At 43.0% G+C, this 22430-nt stretch overlaps 1 protein-coding gene and 2 long non-coding RNA genes across 5 annotated transcripts in view; 2 read left to right on the forward strand and 1 right to left on the reverse strand.

The window, feature by feature from the left end:
* Positions 1-1711: 1711 nt before the first annotated feature.
* Positions 1712-21722, forward strand: kiaa0586 (KIAA0586 ortholog). Of its 3 annotated transcripts, XM_015969440.3 has the most exons (23): positions 1712-1787; positions 1925-2210; positions 3441-3519; positions 3610-3772; positions 4659-4729; positions 5346-5472; positions 5582-6024; positions 8152-8224; positions 8357-8512; positions 8600-8813; positions 8905-9084; positions 9581-9681; positions 10015-10161; positions 10581-10741; positions 10812-10924; positions 10998-11203; positions 11272-11425; positions 11752-11899; positions 19471-19709; positions 20062-20114; positions 20498-20608; positions 20763-20886; positions 21213-21722. In XM_015969440.3, the coding sequence occupies exons 2-23, from the start codon at positions 2105-2107 to the stop codon at positions 21350-21352; spliced, it is 3309 nt and encodes a 1102-aa protein (XP_015824926.3). In that variant the 5' UTR covers positions 1712-1787; positions 1925-2104; the 3' UTR covers positions 21353-21722. The 3 variants fall into 3 exon arrangements, 2 of the variants coding, with proteins under 2 accessions (XP_015824926.3, XP_015824927.3); XM_015969441.3 differs by lacking the exons at positions 1712-1787; positions 1925-2210 and adding an exon at positions 2228-2729; XR_008563478.2 differs by lacking the exon at positions 21213-21722 and having other exon boundaries at positions 1717-2210; positions 19471-19672.
* Positions 14739-15137, forward strand: LOC139063922 (uncharacterized). The gene is made up of 2 exons (XR_011517245.1): positions 14739-14860; positions 14929-15137. It is a non-coding gene; the product is annotated as an uncharacterized lncRNA (long non-coding RNA).
* Positions 15280-22430, reverse strand: part of LOC107372796 (uncharacterized) — a 167138-nt gene continuing 159987 nt past the window's right edge. Inside the window, exons 6-8 of the long non-coding RNA XR_008563468.2 lie at positions 17000-17106; positions 15841-15949; positions 15280-15763 (exon numbers count right to left, since the gene is read on the reverse strand). This is a non-coding gene — a long non-coding RNA (uncharacterized lncRNA). The remainder of the gene's footprint in view (positions 15764-15840; positions 15950-16999; positions 17107-22430) is intronic.

Here is a 22430-nt window from a genome sequence, read left to right on the forward strand (position 1 = left end):
TGCAGTAGTTATGAAACAAAAAAAAAAACTGAACAGACACAGCTGCAAATCAATAATTGATATCTAGATGCTCCCGTCTGTCTGCCCACATATTTTCATCAACATCACAGGGAATGTCAGCTCTATCGATGCATCGGGGAAAGTAACTTCTGGAGTGTCGAATCCACCCTCTGCAGCACTCTGCTGTGATGTCATCACAAGCTGCATCCATGGCTGCTAGCAGGGTCATTTGGGCATGTGGATGCCTGTCATATACCTTCCACCTCCAGGAAGAGGAAAAACTCCTCAATTGGATTTAGGAATGGAGTGTAAGGAGGAAGAAACTCCATAAGCATCATGTCGTGTGCTGCAAACCACTGCCTGACTACAGCAGAGTGATAGAAGCTAGCATTATCCCAAACCACTACATACATTGTCCGATTGTCACCAGGACACACACCAATTTTCATTAGTATGAGATAAAGTTCACCTGAGAAATGTCATTTATGGAGATTTCCATGGAAATTCCTTAAAAATAGGGTTTTCAAAATGGGTGTACAGATTGTTCGACAAGATGTTCAACAGTTTTTAGTGCAATGACACAAGCAATGAAATGAAGACTATTAGTTGTAAGGACAATGACTATTCAGCCGGTACAAGTATAAATAATTGTGACATTCATGATAAAAGCAAGGAGACAGTGATGAATAGCAAGTCAAAAGTGACCATTCTTTAGATATTTGTACTTACTCAACTGCTTCATGTCCAAAGGCATTTGCCACAAAATGAACATGAAACCGCCACTAGGTTGTGCCACAACGACTACATGTTGTGGAGGTTGAACTAACTGTTGTGCAAAGTTTAATTCTGTTGTGAGAAATGCACCAAAGCAACTGAGGAAAACTGTAAGAAGCTTTATTTCTGGAATTTATTTATTATCATTGTCATTAAATTGAAGTTGGACAGATGACTTGAAAATTCAAAGTTAAGGACTTGGACTTCCACATCATTGACATTGGACTCGACTTGGTTGTGATTAACTTGGACTTGACTCGAGACTTGACTGGAAAGACTTGTGACTATATTTGTTGTTTTTGTTTCTGATGTTAATAAGGAATGTTCATTCTGTCATAGTGAAGGTGAAAGTATTGGACATTTTTTTGTTGAATGCTTTTGGTTGGATTTACAAGGGCTTCTTACCACTAAAATTGGTAAAGACATTACACTCACAAAAATTCATATATTATTTTGTTTCCATAGTTCTTTTTTATCTACAGAAGAAATATATGTTGAAAATGTGTTTATTATATTAGCCAAATACTATCTACATGAATCAAAATGGAGAATTATATCTCCGTCGTTTACTAACTTCAAAGAATCCGATCTGAATATTTATTTTGTTTTTATTGCTTATGGCAATGTAAACAATCAGAAATATTGGAAAACCTTAAATTCTCTTAAGACATTTCATTTTATTTTATAAGCAGATTTTATTGTGTGTTATTTTTTTAAATAATTTTATGATTGTGTTTTTCAATTTTCATTTGTTGATTTTACTCCATAATTCTTTTATTCGTTTTTGAACGTTCTGAGAGTTTACTTGTACAACGTTTGTTTGTTCAACAAAGTAAAAATAAATAAACAAATAAATAATAATAATAATAAAAATAAAAAATAGAATTATCATTCCAATAGGTGGCGGTAATGCGCCAAAATCTCGCTCAACTGCCTCAAATGAAGAAGGCGAAGAAGAAGAAGGCGGAAATATCAGTAGAAAAAAAAGGCAGAAGCAGAAAGTTCAAATAGTGGTTGGTGTTATACTTTAAACATTCGGAGTTTTTACCTGTATCTTGTTGGTTTAATATTACCTAATGGTTTTCCGTGACTCGACCTTTATAAGTTTGATTTTTAGCGCTGACTTTTTCTATCCTGCTTCTTATTTCAGTGAAAAGATGCTGAGACGAGAAGTTTGAGACGTAATTAGCCGCCGGGCAACAGATGACAGAATAAATATGAATAAAGCTGTCGGTCACATCCATGTTGTCAGCGATTTTTAGTCCGGATCACGCGTCCTACAGCCCGGATAGCCTGTGTACCGCACCAGTGGGATCCCCAGCTTGGTTGGATGGAGCGCCCTCCGCGTGGAGAAGCGGGTTCTCGGTCTGACAAACGTAAAGAGAATGTTCCAGAAGCGGCAGCGACCCCAAACAGCGGGGCCGGTTCTGACCGGGGTATGCACTTAAAATCCATCACTCAGTTTCCATGGTAACCAAACACCGTAAACGTGCTCAGATGCGATAGACACAAGATTCTTGTAAAAGTTGATCTTTTGACTTTATAGAACTTAAATTAAGATTTCATGAACATTTGATCCATGATGAACATTTGTATTTATTTACTTAAGCAGAAAAACGGGTTGTGATGAAAGGGCTGTCCTCAGGAGGGCGCTGGAGCTGCATCTGGACTAAAATACCACTGGGCACTTTTCTATCATCTGCAATAACAAGTGGATATCAAACCACGAAGAATGCAACACCCACCCAACCTTCTTAGACTCCAATGAGGAGCCACTCAGTGTTTTTAAAGGATCTGCAAACTTTCAGGGTTTTCATTCAGAAAACCCAAAACAAGCATCAATAACAAAGCCGGGTCCATGTGGGATTCAGGGATTACACTTCCTTTGATGCACCTGGAGATGGAAAATCATCAAACACAAACAAGACCGGGAGGAAAACCAGCACTTTTCCACTGTTAGTGGTTATGTTAAGCTTCTTGTCAAGTCAAAGAGCAGGAATATGGAGGCGATGATTTCTACGTGTGCAGGGTCCTTTCGAGGCAACAAAACCTGTTTTTTGAAGAATTTAGAGGAAGTGTTTCTATTAAGTAACTCTTATAGATCCAGCGCCTCCTTCTCTTACACGTCCTCCTTAATATTAAAATTCCCAAGAGGACAAAAAGAAAATCTAAGATTTTTTAAAAGCTTCAGTAAGAGAAGGCGGCTAAAATATTCCCTTCTAACTGGTTAAAATGAACAAAAGTGCTGAATCAGCTTTCAGACATTGGAGGTTGCCAGTACATGGCAAAGACACAGTACAAGCAACCATGCATGCACATTCACACCTAAGGACATTTTAGAGAAAGCAACGTGACAGTCGTGCTTTTGGACTGTGCGAGGAAGTCGGAGTACCCGGAGAGAACCCGTGCGTGCACAGGGAGGACATGCAAACTCCTTGCAGAGAGACCAAGGTCTAGGACCTCCTTGCTGCAAGGCCTCCCGTCATCCCTTTTTTTCTAAATGCTGTTGGAAATCAGTGTTATTCTATTTTTTTTGCCAGCAGATGACACCTTCTTTCAAGGCAATAAAACTGGAAGTATAGAGGAGGTGTTTCCACTAGTGGATGCTGATGGTTTTATTAAATTCTTGGGATTATACGTCATTTGTCCTCTGCTTCCTTCATTAGCATCGTCAGGGCAGGAGCTGTTGACGCTGTGCTTTAGGACTGGAGGAAGAGGAGCGGGTCTGGGAGCGCTGAGACAATGGTGAGGCGATGATTCATGTTCAGTGACCTTCAGGTTCAGGTCTTCTGAGAGTGTGAGAAACGTGTGCATAAAATCTACTGTTCTGCTCAGCTGTTACAGTCCTTCTCACAGGAGGGAGATCAGTGCACAGCTGCCACCGACCACAGCAAACCCCCACAGGTCTGCTGCTCAGAGAGGTCCAGCTCATGTGGTGGTTCAGCCCGAGGCAGAGCCACCTGGTTGTCTGGGAGAAACAACCACTGATCCCATCAAGGTTGGCCCATTTGAACCTTAAACCAGTTTGTTGAAGTTGCAGTCAGAGTCTTCAGAATGGAGAATGTATGACTTTTATCTGACCTGCGGTAGATGAGCTCAATGAGCCGCCTCAGTTGGTAGAAATCAATAAATCAAGCCCGACTTGACTTGGAGTTACTGGTCTGTTAACGCTTGCCTTAAGACCATGTGAGCTGGATCATACAGGGTATCCGCGGGTCCTTAAAAAGTCTTAATATGTCTTAAATTTGCTTTTCCAAATTTAAGGTCTTAAAAATCCTTAGAAATGACAAATAATCCTTAAATACAGTTTCCAAAGGTCTTAAATTACCAAAGACCCAATAAAGAGATTTTTATTTCTATAAAATTTTCATAAATTTCTAGTTAGTGTTCAGCATTTTTTGTGTATGATGTTGGCGTAAGCAGAATCGTACACATTCAGTTGGTTGTGAAGGGGGCTATTTTTAGATGAGCGCATTAGCTGGTTAAGCTAGTGGGAGCTTGCGCCATGGGGAAGCGCAAGTTTAATGGTAACTGGATGGCTAATCCCACGTTCGCGACGTTCCAGGCAATAGCTGGAAATTATAGCTTAAATTTAATTTAAAAAAATTGCTTAAATTTGGTCAAAATGGCCTTAAAAAAGGTCTTAAAAAGTCTTAAATTTGGCTCCCTTAAACCTGCAGATACCCTGATCATAGCGGATGATGGTGGCCAGGCTCAGAATTCTGCGGGAGTTTTGAGAAGAGCTGATTCAGCTGAGGTGGTTCTGATCAGGAAGGTTTATGGATGTTGATTTTCTTCCTTTCACACCTGATGACCCAGCAGAAAAGTTTAATCTGCTCAGAGGAGTTTTTCTTCTTCATGTGTTAGTTTGCCTCTCTGTTCAGGTTCAGTCAGACGTAGAGGCTCGGGTGTCTCAGCTGGCCGACAGCCTACTGATGCAGCTACACACTAACAGGTACACACACACACGCACACACGCACACACACGCACGCACACACACGCACGCACGCACACACGCACACACACGCACGCACACACACGCACGCACGCACGCACGCGCACACACATACACACACACACACACACACACACACACACACACACACACGCACACACACGCACGCACACACACGCACGCACGCACACACACGCACGCACGCACACACACGCACGCACACACACGCACGCACGCACACACGCACACACACGCACGCACACACACGCACGCACGCACGCACGCGCACACACATACACACACACACACACACACACACACACACACACACATACACACACACACACACACACACACATACACACACACACACACACACACACACACACACACACACACACACACACACACACACACACACACACCGGTGCTGCTGATGATCAGAGGAATTCATCAGGCTTTTTCTGCCCTCTGATGAAATGTTGTGCTGTTCTGTACAAAGTGAGTCGCTGACTGACGATGAAGCATGGAACACGACGCCGACAGACATTAAAACCTTCATACGAAGAGGATATGAGTCATGGTTGCTTTGACGTCTAGATTTTGTTCTTTCAGAGACTGTCGTCCTCTTCAGGATGCCATGACTGCAGGTCCTCAGCTCCCGTCTTTACCCAGTTCCATCCCGGAGACGAGGGGAGACAACCACATGCTGAGGGGGATTGAAATGAAGATGCAGCGGATCGTAAGAAACCCATAAAGCTGCCGCTGACCCCACCAAGAACCTAAACCTCAAAGATTTAGTTTGACACAGAATCATAATTTAAAAGGTATGAAAACTTTGTGTTTTCCAGCAGCAAGAAGCCTCACCAGAATCCACCAAGTCTGCACCTCACACCCTTCAGAACCAGCCTGAGTACCAACAAGGCCACTTTCCGTCTAATCAAAACGAGTTCCCCCAGCCTTGTTCTGATCTCCGTCAGTCCCACCAACACCATCCTCACAGCATACATCCCCGTTTCCAGCAGCTGCCATCCAGTCCAGCGGTGTTCCAACAGAAGCCTGTTCCATCCCATAAAATTCGCTGTCAGATCAGTGAGACTAACAAAGCCCTTCAGTCTCAGTCTGCAAGAGGTCAGCAGAGACCTGTTGGTCGGTCCGTGCTGGAGGAAGCTGGTCAGGTTCTGTTTCATGTTCAGAGACGGAAAAAGGTTCTGGAGGACAACCTGGAGACTCTGCTCAACGTGAAGAATGGAGAGATTCTGACCTGCCAGCTGGAAGCCCTGGCTGCTAACAGGTAGCTAATGCTAACAGTAGCTTTATTCTTCTACCTTCTCAGTGGCCTAGAGTGTCCACCCTGGGGCTGGGAGATGGGGGTCTGAATCCCAGTCGGGTCATACCAAAGACCCAGTGCCACCCTGCTTAATGGGGTTGAATTGGGGGGTTAAACTACCAAATAGTTCCAGAGCGCGCGCGGCCACAGCTGCAGCTCACAGCTCCCCATGACTGCGGTCAAGTGAGCCGTCGTTCGTTTGTCCGTGGTCAAGTTAGTCGCATCTACAACTGAAGTGCACATTTACATGGTACTTTACGGTAATGCCGTCTCGCTGCTGGAGAAGAGCTGAGATGAGCGACAGAATGGGCTGAAATCAGGATGACAGAGCTGCTAAATGTGCCTTTTTGATACACACATACTAAATACCTCGAGTACTACCTTGTACCAAAATATGAACTACTTTTACTGTGTACTTTTTCAGTAATTGTCCTTCAAAGTATATCCAAAAAGCCAAAAGTGCTGTGTTTGAGATGGGATAAAACGGTACTTGGGAAAAAGGACACTATGCCACCTATACACACATACTAAGTACCTCGAGTACTACCTGGTACCAAAGTATGAACTACTTTTACTGTGTACTTTTTCAGTAATTGTACTTCAAATTATGTTCAAAAAGCTTACGTGCCGTGTTTGAGATAGGATAAAATAAGATTTGGGAAAACGGACACTAGGCCACTTATACATGCATACTAAGTACCTCGAGTACTACCTGTTACCAAAGTATGAACAACTTTTACTGTGTACTTTTTCAGTAATTGTACTACAAAGTACGTTCAAAAAGCCAAAAGTGGCAAGTTTGAGATAGGATAAAATGGCTTTTTGGAAAAAAGGACACTAGGCCACCTATATATGCATACTAAGTACCTCGAGTACTACCTGGTACCAAAGTATGGACTACTTTTACTGTGTACTTTTTCAGTAGTTCTTCAAATTAAATGGAAAAATCCCAAAGCTTTTTCAAAAGTTAAGAAAAATGTAATTTCCAAAAATGCTCATGCACATACATGCACATACACAGAGATACCATAAAACAAAACCGTATATTTACGTCATTCATCAAATTGTGGGTATAGTGAGAAAAAGGCAGTTCTGCATAAGGAATTACAATTACATTTATCGTTTTTGAAAAACTTTTTCTTTGTATCTCAAAAAAATGACTTTTTTTACTTAGTTTGAATTACAATAACAGGTAAAAGGAACAATAAAAGTAAAAATAGTACCACCTAGTACATTACTATAGAGTATGTATGTATAGGATGCTTAGTGTCCTTTTTTAAAAACACAATTCTATCCTTTATCAAAAAGGCACATTTAGCAGCTCTGTGTCATCCTGTCAGCCCATTCTGTCGCTGACCTCAGCTCCTCTCCAGCAGCGAGATGGGTGTTACCGTAAACCACCGTATAAACGCGCACTTCATTTGTAGGTGCGGCTCACTTGACTGCAGTCTCCCCACCCGCAGGGATGGGTCAAATACAGAGATGTAGCTTCACCAGTGTGATGATGGCTAATGGGACTTTAACTTCTGCTTGCTGACTGCAGATGTTAGCTCCCATGTAGCCTCAGAGCTAACTTTAGTTTGTTTCACTTAACACGCTGAGGCAACGTGCAGCAGGTTCTGAAAGTCTCTCCTGTTGTCTTTTTAACATCAGAGGAGAGGATCAGAACATTTTCATTCAGAGGAACAGAAAAACCTTGTAACAGGTCGAACGCTGGTCCTCCAACCAGAAATGTGAAGGTTTCATTCTGCTTTAAACTCAGGTTTTAAGTTTTTATTCAGAAACAGAAACATTTCTTACTTCCTTGTGTGGTCCTGGATCTTCCATTGGAATAATTTACCTGGCACCCTTTACAAATATCTCTTCAACAATGGAAATAAGATCACTGACGGTAACCAGAGAAGGAGCTGGTCGTGGTTATTAGACTAGTCCCGTGTAGATGTTTGCTCTTTCTGGTTTCTGGGTCTAGTAGAAGTCCTCAGTCCCACCAGGAAACCCCGCAGGTGGAAGTCGGTAACAGCAGAAACCTCCTTTATGTTCTTTAGAATTCTGCAGAGAACAAAATGACTTCATGTTTTGTTTCTTCTTCAGAGATCCGACTAAAGAGGTTCAAATCAAAAAGACTGTAGATGCCTGGATTTCCATTTTAGACACAGAAGTCCAGGTGAGTCCTCATTATCGCCTTTGTCGGAGCGTCCACATGCGACGTCTGATGAAGGCAACAGAAAGGAGCTGACCCCTGGTCTGAAAACATCTACTGCCTCTCTTCTGCAACCATCTCGCCCCCTCTCCCCAGACTTGTAAGCTTCCATCTTCTGCTGCTGCTGGGAAGTCCTCGCAGGACGCGGTCCACCGTAGGTCTGCTGGTGCTGCTGCGTCACAAGTGAGGTCTGCAGGTAGAGGGAAACCCAGACAAACAGGAACCAGAGGCCTTAGAGCTGGACACAGAGTGGTCAGTACTGATTTCTATGAACTCTAAACCGTTTGAATGTTCTGGAGCCTGCTGCGGCTTAACTTTGTGACTGTTGTTCTTGTGCAGCTGCAGGAGGCCGAGCTGTCAGCAGTCACACCTAGGTCGATGGGCAGCCAGCAGGAAGAGGTGGATGCGGAGGTGTACCTGACTCGTTTGTATGGCAAGCTTCCATGTGAAGGTCTGAGACGAACCTTAAAGAAGAGCCCGTACCCTCGCTTCAGCTCTTCTGCATCCCCACTAAGCAAGAAGCCCCACCCCCGACTGGTAGAGAGCATCAGAGGTCAGGAGATGACACAAAAATCAGACGTCTCAGAAGTTCAGCTGAGGACTGTGTCCCACTTCCTGTCCTGTGGTCTGTCCTCTTCTGTCAGGTGTGAGGCTGAAGTCCCGCAAGACTCAGACAAGTTTGACTCCGCCCTTTTGCTTGCCTGCTGGACCACATCTCCACCACCGTATCTCAAGCGCCATCAACCCATCCTCACATGACCTCGCTCACATTACTGATGCTCCTGCTCCACACAGTTTCCCTGTTGCCATGGCGATCCCACTGGGTCAGTAGGTGCATCTACAGTGACCAGAACCCTTACTGACATAATCAGGATTGTAAATCTGCTTGTTTAAACAGGCTTCCAGATGTTTCTCCAGGTTTGTAACAGGTCTGACTCGTTGAATCCTGGAGTCATCCACGATCTTGTCCTTCTTGTTCTAGTTTTCAGAAGTAACCTTCAGTTCTCCGAACAAAGTAAATTAGCTGAAGGAGGTTTTTATTCAAAGACCTGTAATGTGATATTTTACACCTCCCATCAACGGTAGGCACAGTATGATTAAAGACTACCAATGGCACCATTAATATGTCATTTTTTATGGAACACACACACACACACACACACACACACACACACACACACACACACACACGCGCACACACACAATGATATCAAAACTAGGTTTTTGTAGTGGAGGGAAATAGAGACTGGAGCACTCATCCTGGCTGCACTCTGGTAAATAAACTCACATTAATAAGCTAAAACTCATCGTTTCCTGCAGCTCCTCCCAGAATGGACTCCTCCAAGCACGAGTGTGCACAACATCCTGGTCCACTCTCTGCAAGAATGGTCAGCACGGAACAGGAAGCTGCTGAGCAACAGGTCAGATTCATGCAGATCGGATGGCGCTCCCAGCTGTTCGATTTATCAGCTGATGGAATGCAGCCTGAGCCATTCTGATGGCACTGGTTTTCTCTTCTCCTGTTGTTACCGCGGTAACCTGTAAGAGCTGTCAGGGCATTTCACAACATTAAATAGGAATTTTCTGATAGCCGATCAACTGAATCTCTTAGAGAAGTAAAAAAAATGCATGTTTTATAGTAAAATATTATTTTTTAACCAAGCAAATACAACTGGTTGCTAAAAAACGCACATTAGCGACATCATTTGTTGTCCAATCAGGAGCTAAAACTGCTATTTTGTTTATGTTGACAGCTGCGGCCGGGAGAAGAAAAGACTCAGTCTCCTCCACCGCCTACTGTGGATATCTTAGATGCTGAGGCCATGAGAAATCAGGACGAGGAACACGAGAACGTCCTCCCTGGAGATGATGTCAACCATCTAACCAGCCTGTGCTCCTCTGTCAGTATGCATCTCCCCCTGCAGGACACAGACAGAACAGCACATAGCTGTATCCCGTCGTTACCCAAAAGAACAGCTCCCGCCAGAGCTGAGAATCATAACAAGTCTGTTCAGATGTTAAATAATAAATAGCTGTTGATAAAAGCCTGCCCAGGGCATGTTTAGACCCCTAGAGAGTTTAGAGTCGAGCGCTCCAACTCTGGCCCTCGACATCCACCATCCTTCATGCTCCGTGGTGAATAACGAGCTTCTGCTGAGCTTGATGGGTCTGAATGATGGAAACGAGCATCTAAATAAAAACAACTCTAAGAGAAGATTTTGATTCTCCTACAACTTCTGGAGAATCTCCTTCCCAAGCAGGAGAGAGCAATGATCTCTCAAGTGTTCTCCTTTTGTGTCCTCCCCTAATTTTGCTTTAGGAGGAAGTCTGTGAGATTGGAGAGGAAGTGATGCTGTTAGATCAAGGTCACGGTGGTCCAGCCCTCCCACCACGTTCCCCGTCTCCCCCTCATGCCCAAAATGTGACCCCTGTCCTTGGGGTGAGCCAGCATGGTGCTCTGGAGACCCGACTGGTGGAATGGTGAAGAACTAGTCTAAACTGGATCCCACTGGTGGGTTTTTTCTGTTTTTTATTGATTGTTTGCTTTTAGGGTAAAGGAGCAGCTAATGTCCAGGATGTACTTTGATTTGCACCGCCCCCCCGTGTCTGACCCGCCCCTGTATCTTGCCGATTCAGAGGAACCAAGCCGTTCTTCAGACATCAGTAGGAGCAACAGAAAGATTCCTGTTTTCTTCTCTAGCTCGATCTGTCACGGATCGCCTTTTCTCCCTGACAGTCGTTGCAGCGGAAGCAGCAAGAGAGGACGGTCTGCAGCTGTTCGTTGACTCCAACACCCTGGTGGATTCAGAGTTAATCAGGCTGCTGGTTAACGAGGTTCTGACTGAGACGGTGGCCCAGGTTCTGGGTCAGAGAGACGCTTCAGCTGCTGACCAGGGACCTGGACTGGAAGTGCCACAATCAGGACTCGTAGCTGACGAGGAGGTACAGAAACTCCTTCTTAACTTGAAGGTCCTTGCTCTGCATTTTGCAAACCGCTTGTTTTGTGCCAGGAAAACCTGGAAGTAGCAGTCCCAACTCCAGCACCAACACCGCTGTCTGGTGTGACCCAGTCCAGCAGAGAGGCCACACCAGTAACCACTCCTCCTTCATCTGAAGCTCCCAGTCCGGTGACCAAGGAGCCTCTTCAGCCAATCACAGCACCAGGTTTCAACACCTTAGCGTTAACTTAGCATTGTAAAAGCACTGAGGACCAACCGTCGACATACTGGAGCATGACTGTGTCCAAACCTGATTAATGCTGGTTGTAATCTGATTACATATTTACAAACCTGATGTAATCGTCTTACAGTAGGGTACAATTCTCTCTGCTTTCTTGGTGCAATCCAGTAATTGTTTATAATACGATTAAGGTGTTGAATGTCTAATTACAAATTTAGCTATGTTTTTTTTATAGATAAACTCTGTTGTAATTTAATTGAATCGATTTTCTGGAATAGTTTTGCTCTCCCTTTGTGTGGTTGCGATCTCAGAGCCTGCAGCTACACCAACCCCCGGTTCAGAGCACAAAGGAAGTCCTACTGCTCATCAAGCCCAGCCACAGCTCACCTGGGGAGACCCTGAGTGTCCGCTAGAGGAGGAGAGACCAGAGCAACAGCTGGATCCAGACAAACAGCAGCTGTAGGTTCAGACTCGCATCAGTCAGGTGGAAGTGAGCTGTGTGATGCGACCAAAATCTCCTCTGTGATGGGAGCCATTTCTATCCTTTAAACAAAATTTATTCCTGCCCGTTCTGATGTGTTTAGCTAAGTCCGGTTATTGCTATCTCACAGTTTAAAGTTAAAAGCCAGTCTCTTTTATGATAAAGTGTGAAAAACACATAGATTTTTCCACAAAAATCCAGATGTGTTGTATGGGATTAGATTTGTGCCAATAGGATCAAGAAAAACACTTTGGAGAGCAAACAAATTTTAAGACATTGAGAGAAAAAAAATTGGTTTCAAAAGAAAAACTTACGATCTGAATCAGATTCTTAAAATGATCAAGAAAATCACTTTGACAGTCAAACAAAAATTAAGAAATTGACAGAACAAAAATATTGACTAAAGGAAAAAACATGTTTCAAAAGTAAAACTTACTATCTGAATCAACTTCTTAAAATGAGTAACAAAGTATGTTTCCTTTTTCTGTTTGCCTCTATGTGTTTTTGTTATCAATTTCCTTAGTTTCGTTCTCGCTGCTCAGAGCTTTGCTCTCACTACCAGATTTGCACTTACACTGTCTGGCTTTCTCCTTTGCAATCCCTGAGTTTTTGGTTGCAATTCTGACACAACCCTTTCAGGTGGGCGGGACTTCTGAGAAGTCCTCTCCCATAGAACAGTGGTTTCTCTTGAGTGACAGTTCAGTGACCTGGAAGTGATGTAGCCTCCAAGACATTTTTTTCCCACCTGGTCAACAACATGAATTTTGAGCCCCAAACCGGTTATTTCTGCTGTCTGTGGTGTACTGAGGATCTAAAGTGAGTATTGATAATATATTTTATCTTTTCTTAGTTAATCTGTAAGTTAAGCCACTTTTTAAGTTGGTTTTAACCAGACGCTAGCTAGCTGCTAAGCAAGCCATTGTGCTAGCCTCAGGACAATGGTCTACTGTTCCAGAGAGACGTATTAAAAACTCATCTTAACATATTCATTACTGGTTTCATGGAATTAATTATTGCAGTTTATGTTAATAAGTTTGCTAATTTTTCAGGAACCTGTGGAACATCAGACTGTGCAGCTACTGGAGCTAACCTGTGTACTGCTAACTTGCTACAGAGGAAGCAGCAGAAAGCTGAGCTAACAGGCTGTTTTGCAGGTAAATACTCTTTTAGTGGAACTGCAGGATTTTTATGGTATAACTCAGAATCTACATGAGCTATTGTGGGAAGACTTTTAAACTACATTTACATACAGATACATGTATTTTTTATTCCATGTTACTTGGACGGGCTAAACAAGTTCATAGTTCTGCCTGCTCCTTTTTCAGTGAAACGAATGGATTTTATGATGTAACTCTGACTGAATAATTATCTAAGTGAGTGTGTTTGATAATACATTTCTTTCCAGTATACAGATCTGACATTTTTTTGTCAGAACAAGACAAATCAGATTCAATGTGCTTTCTGTCACGTGCTCTGTATTCTCCATCAAAAGAATGTTATCCAGGACAGATAATCAGTAATGAGTTAAATACATGCTTTTAATTAATTTTTACATAAAATCTATATTTTTGTCTAAAAGCTATTTTTTATTTATTTATTCTTTCTTTTTAGATTGAAAACTACTGCATTGCACTACAATGGAAGTGCTACACGGCCACATGCATCAACTGCAGCTGGTGAGCTAAGACACACCATAGTGTACACAAAGTACACTGCAGACAAGGGATGTAAGAAAATATCAATATGACAATATATCGCGATATATTTTCCTGAGATATTACATCCATTTTCAAAAGTAGTGTATCTAATTTTTGGAAGAATTTACATGCAAACATTTGTGTATTTTCTTTGTTTTTGGTGCACTTTAAATGTCGCCCGCTAGTTGGCAGCAGTGTGCATTGGGTTTTGTTTCCACCATTGAAATTTAAATCTCGCTATTATGGTTCAGATAACTCATGTTATATATGTTATGTATCAGTTTGGACTGTTTATTGAATATTTCTACAATAAATTCAGTCAAAAATACACAGCCCTACTGCAGACCAATGTCACCTCATGTAGTTCATATGCTGTATAATAAACCCACAGTGATGGTTATGGATAAATATCTGTACTAATGGTAATCTTTTTCCATTGTTTCCAGTTGACAAGCATATGGACCTATTGTTCGAGTCGGTGGTGGTGGATGCTCTATCATATCAGGAGTCGATGGTGGTGGATGCTCTATCATATCAGGAGTCTGACTAAGTACCTGTGCCTGAACCTCTCTGTGTCTAGTTCAAAAGACCTGAAAGACCTGCTGTAAGCAAGCACAGGTTAAGATTTTAAAAGAACCCGTAAGGTGAGCAACACAACACAATATAAATCTTTATTATTATTGTACGCTGTACAGCTAGAGTAAACTTGCATGCTCAGAAGCCACGTATGATTACATCGCCTACAGGTTGCCTGATGCTGAACTTCGGGCAGCTGCTTGTACTCCCGTGGAACAACCGCCTGTGGGAGGAGTCGTTGTGTTGCTGTTAGGAGTTTGGGTCGGAGTCCTGGGTTTGTGTTCCCTTTAATCTCTTCCTTAGCCTTGCTAGTCACCATTGCAGAGCACCATGGAGAGGCTTACCTGAAAACTCTTCTCATGGGGCAGGCACATCCTCACACACCTGTAACCCCATCCTTGAATAAAAGCTGGTAGCTGGTCACTCATCAGTGTTTTAACCCATATCTAGCCCATGACTCTGCCGTTTTTCAAACTTACGTTCTCATTTTCTATGCAGATCTATGGGAATTCTTTCCTTGAAGCTCCTGATCACACAACTATACTGGCAGTCGGCTTACCCACTACCTTCTGCTCACCCGCTTGCAACTCATGCTGTCATTCTCCCAGACTTCTGGTTGTTTCTCCACCATTCTGCTGTCTCCCATCTGCTTTACAACTTCAGACCGTAAGTACCTAAACTTTTCCTTTTGTAAGTCTCTCTTTAGTCATTACTAACACTCAATTTTACCTCAGGGCCTTCTGATCTTTAAACACTAAAACCTGTGGCTACATCTCTGTGGCATTTCTCAGTCTCTGTAAGCTACCTGCACAGTCTAAGAATAACCTGACCTGTTTCCTCTTACTAACCTCTGCTCTTCCTCGCAGAAGCTTCTGGTTCCTGATCTCCAGCTGTTACCTCTTCAGTCATCCGTCAAACATTTTAATAAACTGTTTTTAGCTCATTTGTCTCCTGAGTTTCTCTGCATGAAGGTCAGGTTGTTGCAAAAATCATGACATTAGCAATTATTTTTGCACCACTCTGTTAAAACAGCTGATATTAATTTCAAGTGTATCTTTAAAAATACATTGAATGTCAAAGTGAATGAAAGGCATCCATTCAGCTTTCGGTGTTTAATGCAGGATTTTATGGACAGGCACCATAACAGGAAATTTAGATTGAGATTTATTTACTAAATCAGGTAAACCATAATAAAATACTAATGTTTAAAGTCCAGAGGAGGGAGGAAGGCTTTATAGCAGGGGTATTCAATTCTAGTCCTGGATGGCTGGTATCCAGCACGTTTTAGTTGTTTCCCTGCTCCAACACACTTGAATCAGTGGTTGAATAACCTGTGCAGCAGCTCTTCAGAACCCTGTTAATTATCTGCTGACTGAAATCAGGTGTGTTGAAACAGAGTTAAAACTAAAACGTGCTGGAAACCGGCCCTCCAGGCCCAGAAGTAAATACCCCTGCTTTATAGGCACAGAAAACTCCCATCAGGATCCTGGAGACGGCACAAGGAGATGACAACATGAGTGTGCCCTCCCAGATCACACCAACACCACCTGACCACATGGAGGCATGTGTCTGTAAGAAAGAAAAACTGGTGATGTATGAGATCTAAACAAAATCTACGAACAAAATCAATTTTACAGTTGTTTAACCTGCTGAGCATCGCCTCCCCAAAGAGCAGCACAAAGGTGCAACTGGCTCAGAACCAGGGTGCTCCGTTATGCAGGTGGTCACCTCCTCCTGCTGACACCCGAGGATTACCTACAACAAAGGGAAAACTGATATAAGAAAATGATTAAATCAGAGCTAAAAGTTTAATTTTAGGCCCTGTCCACACGTAGCCGGGGATCTGCCAAAACGTAGATATTTTCCTACGTTTTGGCCTGTCATCCACACGAAAACGGAGTTTTTTCACACGAAAACGGATCTTTTTAAAAACTCCGGCCAAAGTGAAGATCTGCGTTTTCTCCGTTTTGGGTGTCTGCGTGTGGACGGACAAAACCGGAGTTTTAAGGTCCGCAACGTCACTTTCCATGACAAAAAAATGCTGACATCACGTGTGCGACCTGTGTTTACACTAGCCGACATCACGGAAGCTTTCAGAGCTGCGCTCTGTCACTACCCGATCCATCAATCGTCCAAGCGCTTTCTGCTTGTTTGTTTTTTCAAGCGGAATTACTGCTCCTTGCGGAAGACCATAGACGAAGGACGAGGTTAAGAATGGGGGAAGTACTGCCGCCTACAGGTCTGGCATGTCCATAACAACGTATTTATCCGGGTACGTGTGGACAGAGTTTGTTTTTAAAACGCGGTGGTGTGGATGCAAGTTTTTGGAGGGGCGGATATTCGTTTTCAAAAAACCCCGGCTACGTGTGGACTAGGCCTTAGTGTGACGTTTGAGATTGTGGGAAATAAATGTGGACATTATGATTTTCTATTGTGGGGTCAGTACTTTGGGCATTTCTCTGCAGCAACATTTTGTCTGGCTGACAATGAAGTAGAAAAGTCACCAGTTGAGGCAGAGTTAGACTATATTACTCCAGCTAAGCTAAATGTAGCTAAACTAGACAGACACTAGTCACCAGACTATGGTTACTATAGATTTACTAGAGAGTTACATCAAATAATCCATTCGTTTCACTGAAAAAGGAGCAGGCAGAACTATGAACTTGTTTAGCCCGTCCAAGTAACATGGAATAAAAAATACATTTATCTGTATGTAAATGTAGTTTAAATGTCTTCCCACAGTAGCTCATGTAGATTCTGAGTTATACCATAAAAATCCTGCAGTTCCACTAAAAGAGTATTTACCTGCAAAACAGCCTGTTAGCTCAGCTTTCTGCTGCTTCCTCTGTAGCAAGTTAGCAGTACACAGGTTAGCTCTAATAGCTGCAAAGTCTCTGATGTTCCACAGGTTCCTGAAAAATTAGCAAACTTATTAACATAAATTGCAATAATTTATTCCATGAAACCAGTAATGAATATGTTAAGATGAGTTTTTAATACGTCTCTCTGGAACAATAGACCATTGTCCTGAGGCTAGCACAATGGCTTGCTTAGCAGCTAGCTAGTGAGCTAACGTCTGGTTAAAACCAACTTAAAAAGTGGTTTAACTTACAGATTAACTAAGAAAAGATAAAATATATTATCAATACTCACTTTAGATCCTCAGTAGACACCACAGACAGCAGAAATAACCTGTTTGGGGCTCAAAATTCATGTTGTTGACCAGGTGGAAAAAAAATGTCTTGGAGGCTACATCACTTCCAGGTCACTGAACTGTCACTCAAGAGACACCACTGTTCTATGGGAGAGGACTTCTCAGAAGTCCCGCCCACCCGAAAGGGTTGTGTCAGAATTGCAACCAAAAACTCAGGGATTGCAAAGGAGAAAGCCAGACAGTGTAAGTGCAAATCTGGTAGTGAGAGCAAAGCTCTGAGCAGCGAGAACGAAACTAAGGAAATTGATAACAAAAACACATAGAGGCAAACAGAAAAAGGAGACATACTTTGTTACTCATTTTAAGAAGTTGATTCAGATAGTAAGTTTTACTTTTGAAACATGTTTTTTTCTCTCAATGTCTTAAAATTTGTTTGCTCTCCAAAGTGTTTTTCTTGATCCTATTGGCACAAATCTAATCCCATAGTGTTGGATTACTGTGGTGGAAAAAGTAAATCTTACTGAGTGCCACTGGTGACCAAGTTCACAGAGAAACCGTTTTTTACTTGTTTTTTCTGAAATATGATCATTCACTCCGAGTTAAACGTGAAAGTACTCCTCTACCCCTATTTCCTGCATTAGCCACTGATGGGCAAATGCTTGGACTAGAAAAGCCACTCAGACCTGCGTCACACTGAAATGTAACAGTCGTGGACTCACCTGTCTTGACTCGCGGCAGCGAAGGCTGTTGTTGATTTAGGGTCCAGCAAATAGCATAGAACTTCTCAGCTAGTAGAAGCTAACCGTTAGCATTGATGACTCCACCACACAGCGGAGCTCCTTCAGGCTTTTGTTATTTATAGAGTCAAAACATCATTGTTGCAAAAACAAGATTAATTGGAATTTACATTTAAAAATAAAAACATAAAATACAGCGTAGAGCAGTGGACCTCAAATGGCGCCCTGCGGGCCACATCCGGGCAGCAGACATTTCCACCCCCCACCCCCACAGTTCAGGTCCCAAATATCAATAATTGTTTATATTTTCCAAACACAACTAAAACTACAAACAAGAACAGTTTAGATGGAAAAACAAAGCCATTTTAAATATTAATAAAGTAGGATACAATAATACTTGCCTTTTAATTTAGAAGAGGATCTGGCCCTCACGGTGTCTGCTGGAAAAAAATGTCCTGAACAGATGTAGTTGAGGACCCCTGGAAGGAGAAAGGAGTGAGTGCAAATTCAATAACAGAAAATGTGCTAATAAAATCACAAGGAGGCTAATTCTGTTCACTGGTTTTGCTGGGAGCAGTGGCGGTTATCAGTTCTATCAGCTGCTGGGAAGATAGACTTATGATACGGTTCCTTCATGCACCTTATGGGCCATTCCCATCTGTACCGGGTCGGCCCGGGCCGGGTAGCCCCAGTCGGCCCCAGCCTGGCCCGGTTGATTCCACACATCCTTGTCTTAAGCCCATGTGGGCTGATTCTACCCACCAATCAGAGGCTTGCTCTAATGGAAGGTGTGAATTTGCTGTCAGCAGTGGGTGTGTCGGCCCTGGTCGGCCTGAAGCAGACCCGCTCGAGAAGAGGGCTGAGAATGAGCCTTGGTTGGCCCGGAAAAATACCAGGCCACCCAGATATGTAAACAACCTACGCTACCCGGCCCGGGCCGACCCGGTACAGATGGGAATGGCCCATAAGTTGCAGCGGTCTGCCACTGAAGGAGCTCCAGAACACATCTTGCACTGGATCAAGGTGAGGACAGAGCTCTCCTGTCTCTCAGAATCATATAACCTCCCAACAAACCACATTTTAAACGATGTCACCACTGAGTCACTGAAGGTCCTTCAGACCTCAGTAAATGAAAACTCTTCAATGATCTAAATTCTTCCATTACATCCAGTCACCAGTGACCCAGTTCTTTCCTCTACATGCTGCATCACATTGTGACATGCTGAGGACTGATCAGTAAATCCTGCATGAAACAGTGAATTTTGCAACAGTTTGAAGTTTCATTGGAACAGATGGTGGTCTTTAGTCACCTCACACAGCTCTAGTAGGAGGTTTCTCAGACCGCATGATTTCTTCTAAACAAACTTCCTCTCTTCCTCGGGTAGGATCATGTCAGTAACAGAGGAGGAGCCTCCTGTCTGCTCCCCGGTTCCTCCTCCTCCTCCTTTACAACCTGCTCCACTTGAATCCAGGCCTGCACCCCCCTCCAGCTCTGCGGAGGACCTCAGCTCCAGCATCTCCAGCAGCTCCAGCATCACAGCGACAGCAGAGACTGAAGCAGCACTGAAGCACATCTCAGAGGCAGAGGTGCTCATCGGTGTTAAACAGCTGGGATCTTTAATGGGTATCATCATCATCCTCGTCTTGTTCTTGTGAAAAAACAAATTCTTTTTTATTTCACAGATGATTCATTCATCTGCCCATCCATTAATTATCCATTTATCAATCATTTATCAATGAATTCATCCATCCATCCACTGTCGATACACGTGTGGCCGTACTTCGCTGCTCGACTACCTGGTTTGGATGGTTTTCCATTAAAGGAGCTGCATCCTGCTGTTTTAGGCCTTCCACAGCAACGGAAGGCACAATATATGATAAAGCTGCTTTGCATGTTGGTCTAGCCACGCTCCATCAGAACCTCCGCTTTTCCTTCCAGTCAAGTTTGATCACCTTCTCTTGTTCTTGCCTTTCAGAAGAGGAGGGCGTTTGCAGCTTCTCCAGTTCTCTTCACGAGCTGCAGGACATGGTGAGGAGTGTCGGCCACTTTTGTAGGACGTAAAATAACAACAGGTCTTCCTGGACAGATCATATGATTTAAATCCCATACATCCTCCACAGTCACCTCTCACATGGCGCAGTGCTGCTGCTCTTACTCACACCCTGGTCACTTCCCGTATCAGTTACCAGATACATGTGTACTTCCATACCGCTGCACTTTTAAACATTTACGTTTTGAGCCATGACTTTAATTGTGTTTTCATTGTAAGGTGACCTTGGTTGTCCTGAATGACACCTGTAATAAATAAAAATTGTTAATAATAATAATAATGATAATAATCCAAAAGGTGATGAAGGAGTTGCACGATAGGTTGAAAGGTGTTTGACCCTGCCGCACTCTGACTCCTCTAGGATTTTGACCCCAGCGCTCTTGAACCGGTCAGAGGTCACAACCTTCTGCTGACTGTGTTGACCAAGATGGATGAGGGTGTTGCACATAGAGGGGAGAGGTTGCAGCCTGAGGTGAGAAGCTGAAGCAGAACTCGTTACCCTGACCTAACAAACCATGAGCCAAAGCATTTTTCAAACAAGTTATTTAATTGTGAAGATGTATGTGAGATGTGTATTCATCAGGGTTTATATATCAATGTGTTCTCACTGTGAGGTGTGATTTTAGGGCTCCTGGGGGAGGAAGGAGGAGGAGGAGGAGGTGAGCGTGGGGGAGGTGAAACCTCTTCAGGCCAAAAATTCACTGTTGCTGGGTTCAACCAGCTCTTCTGGAGAGATCAGCCCAGCTGCAGGTACAAAAGCCTGTTGCCCACATTGGGTCTGTTGTTAGAACGTTAGGAGCAGGTGAATGGAGTGGTGAGCTGTCTAGACCTGTCCTCTGCGACTGCTGAAGAGAGGCGCCAGCGTGCTTTCAAGTAGACAGGACAGTGATTATTAATCAGTAACCATCATTACATATTCAGCAATGTGTGTTAAAGTTGGGAGAAGTTCAAAGTCTGCATGTAGATATTACCTTTAGGTCTGTGTGTATTCCTCTATTTCTGAGCAGAGTCACGTTTCAATTGCTTAAAAAAATCTTTTATTTTTCAACCAATCAGTTTTGTTTTGTTTTGTGAAGCTGAAGGTGAAGAGGAGGAAGATATTCACCCAGCCTGCACCGTACCCCTGGAGGACGGAGGGGTGGCGGGAGGGGAGAGGGTCGGGGCGCCACCCGGTGCTACTTCAGAAACGGACTCCTCCACCACCGATGTGTTCTGATTCAACTGGACATGTTTTCATTTCCATTCAACACCTGTCTTATATAAGCAACAAAAGCTAAAGACTCATGGAGCAGCAGCTGACTCGATTCAAAACATGTCCATATAATGTTACACTTTTATGTAGCTAATTTATAGTTTGTTAAATGTTTTAATGCCGTTTCTCCAACATCTTACTAAGTGTTTTGGGATGTTTTGTGATTGCAGTGGATATTTTTCTCTAGAGTTCATGTTCACAGTAACAATTTATTGTCAGTAAAAGAATGATTAGCAAGACATAGATCAAAAACACTTACAGAATAACACCAAACTCTGCAAAGATCTCCGGTTTTATTCACAGGTTGTTAAATAAAAATAAACTGAAGAATTTATGCTGCTTTCTTTATTTTGGGATGCCATTGTCAGGACCGTGACCCAGGGGTTTGAGGTAAGGGTCAAACAGCGAAAGTGTGTCATGTGGATGCTGCTCATTCAATTCAATTCAAGTTTATATAACGCCAAATCACGACAAGAGTCATCTCAAGGCACTTCACATAATAAACATTCCAATACAGGTCAGTTCATTAAGCCAATCAGTAAAAAGTTTCCTATAAGGAACCCAGCAAATTGCATCAAGACTTTACAGCAATCCTCATACTAAGCAAGCATTTAGCAACAGTGGAGAGGAAAACTCCCTTTTAACAGGAAGAAACCTCCAGAGGATCCCAGCTCAGTATAAGCAGCCATCCACCACGACTCACTGGGGATCGAGAAGACAGAGCAGACACACAACTACACATCCACACACACAACATATGTACCAAGTAGTGTTTCTATGGTTACATTGTGATTTCTTAATAAATATTTTATTTGGCGAGAGATAAACTTTATTGTATTTATCCTAGTGAATCTATAAAGGGTAACTAGTAGTAGCACATTCAATGTCAAATAAAGTAAAATGTTATCAGGAGAGGGAGAATGATTAAGTGGTTAGCAGCAGTGTGCTAGTCGATGGCCCCCTCCATGAGGGCACCACAGCTCAGCAGAACATCATTGTAGCTTCTGAGGAGAAAAACACTTAAAAAAAATAAAGTTAACAG

The sequence above is a fragment of the Nothobranchius furzeri genome, chromosome 18 (assembly GCF_043380555.1).
Source record: "Nothobranchius furzeri strain GRZ-AD chromosome 18, NfurGRZ-RIMD1, whole genome shotgun sequence".
Lineage (NCBI taxonomy): Eukaryota > Metazoa > Chordata > Actinopteri > Cyprinodontiformes > Nothobranchiidae > Nothobranchius > Nothobranchius furzeri.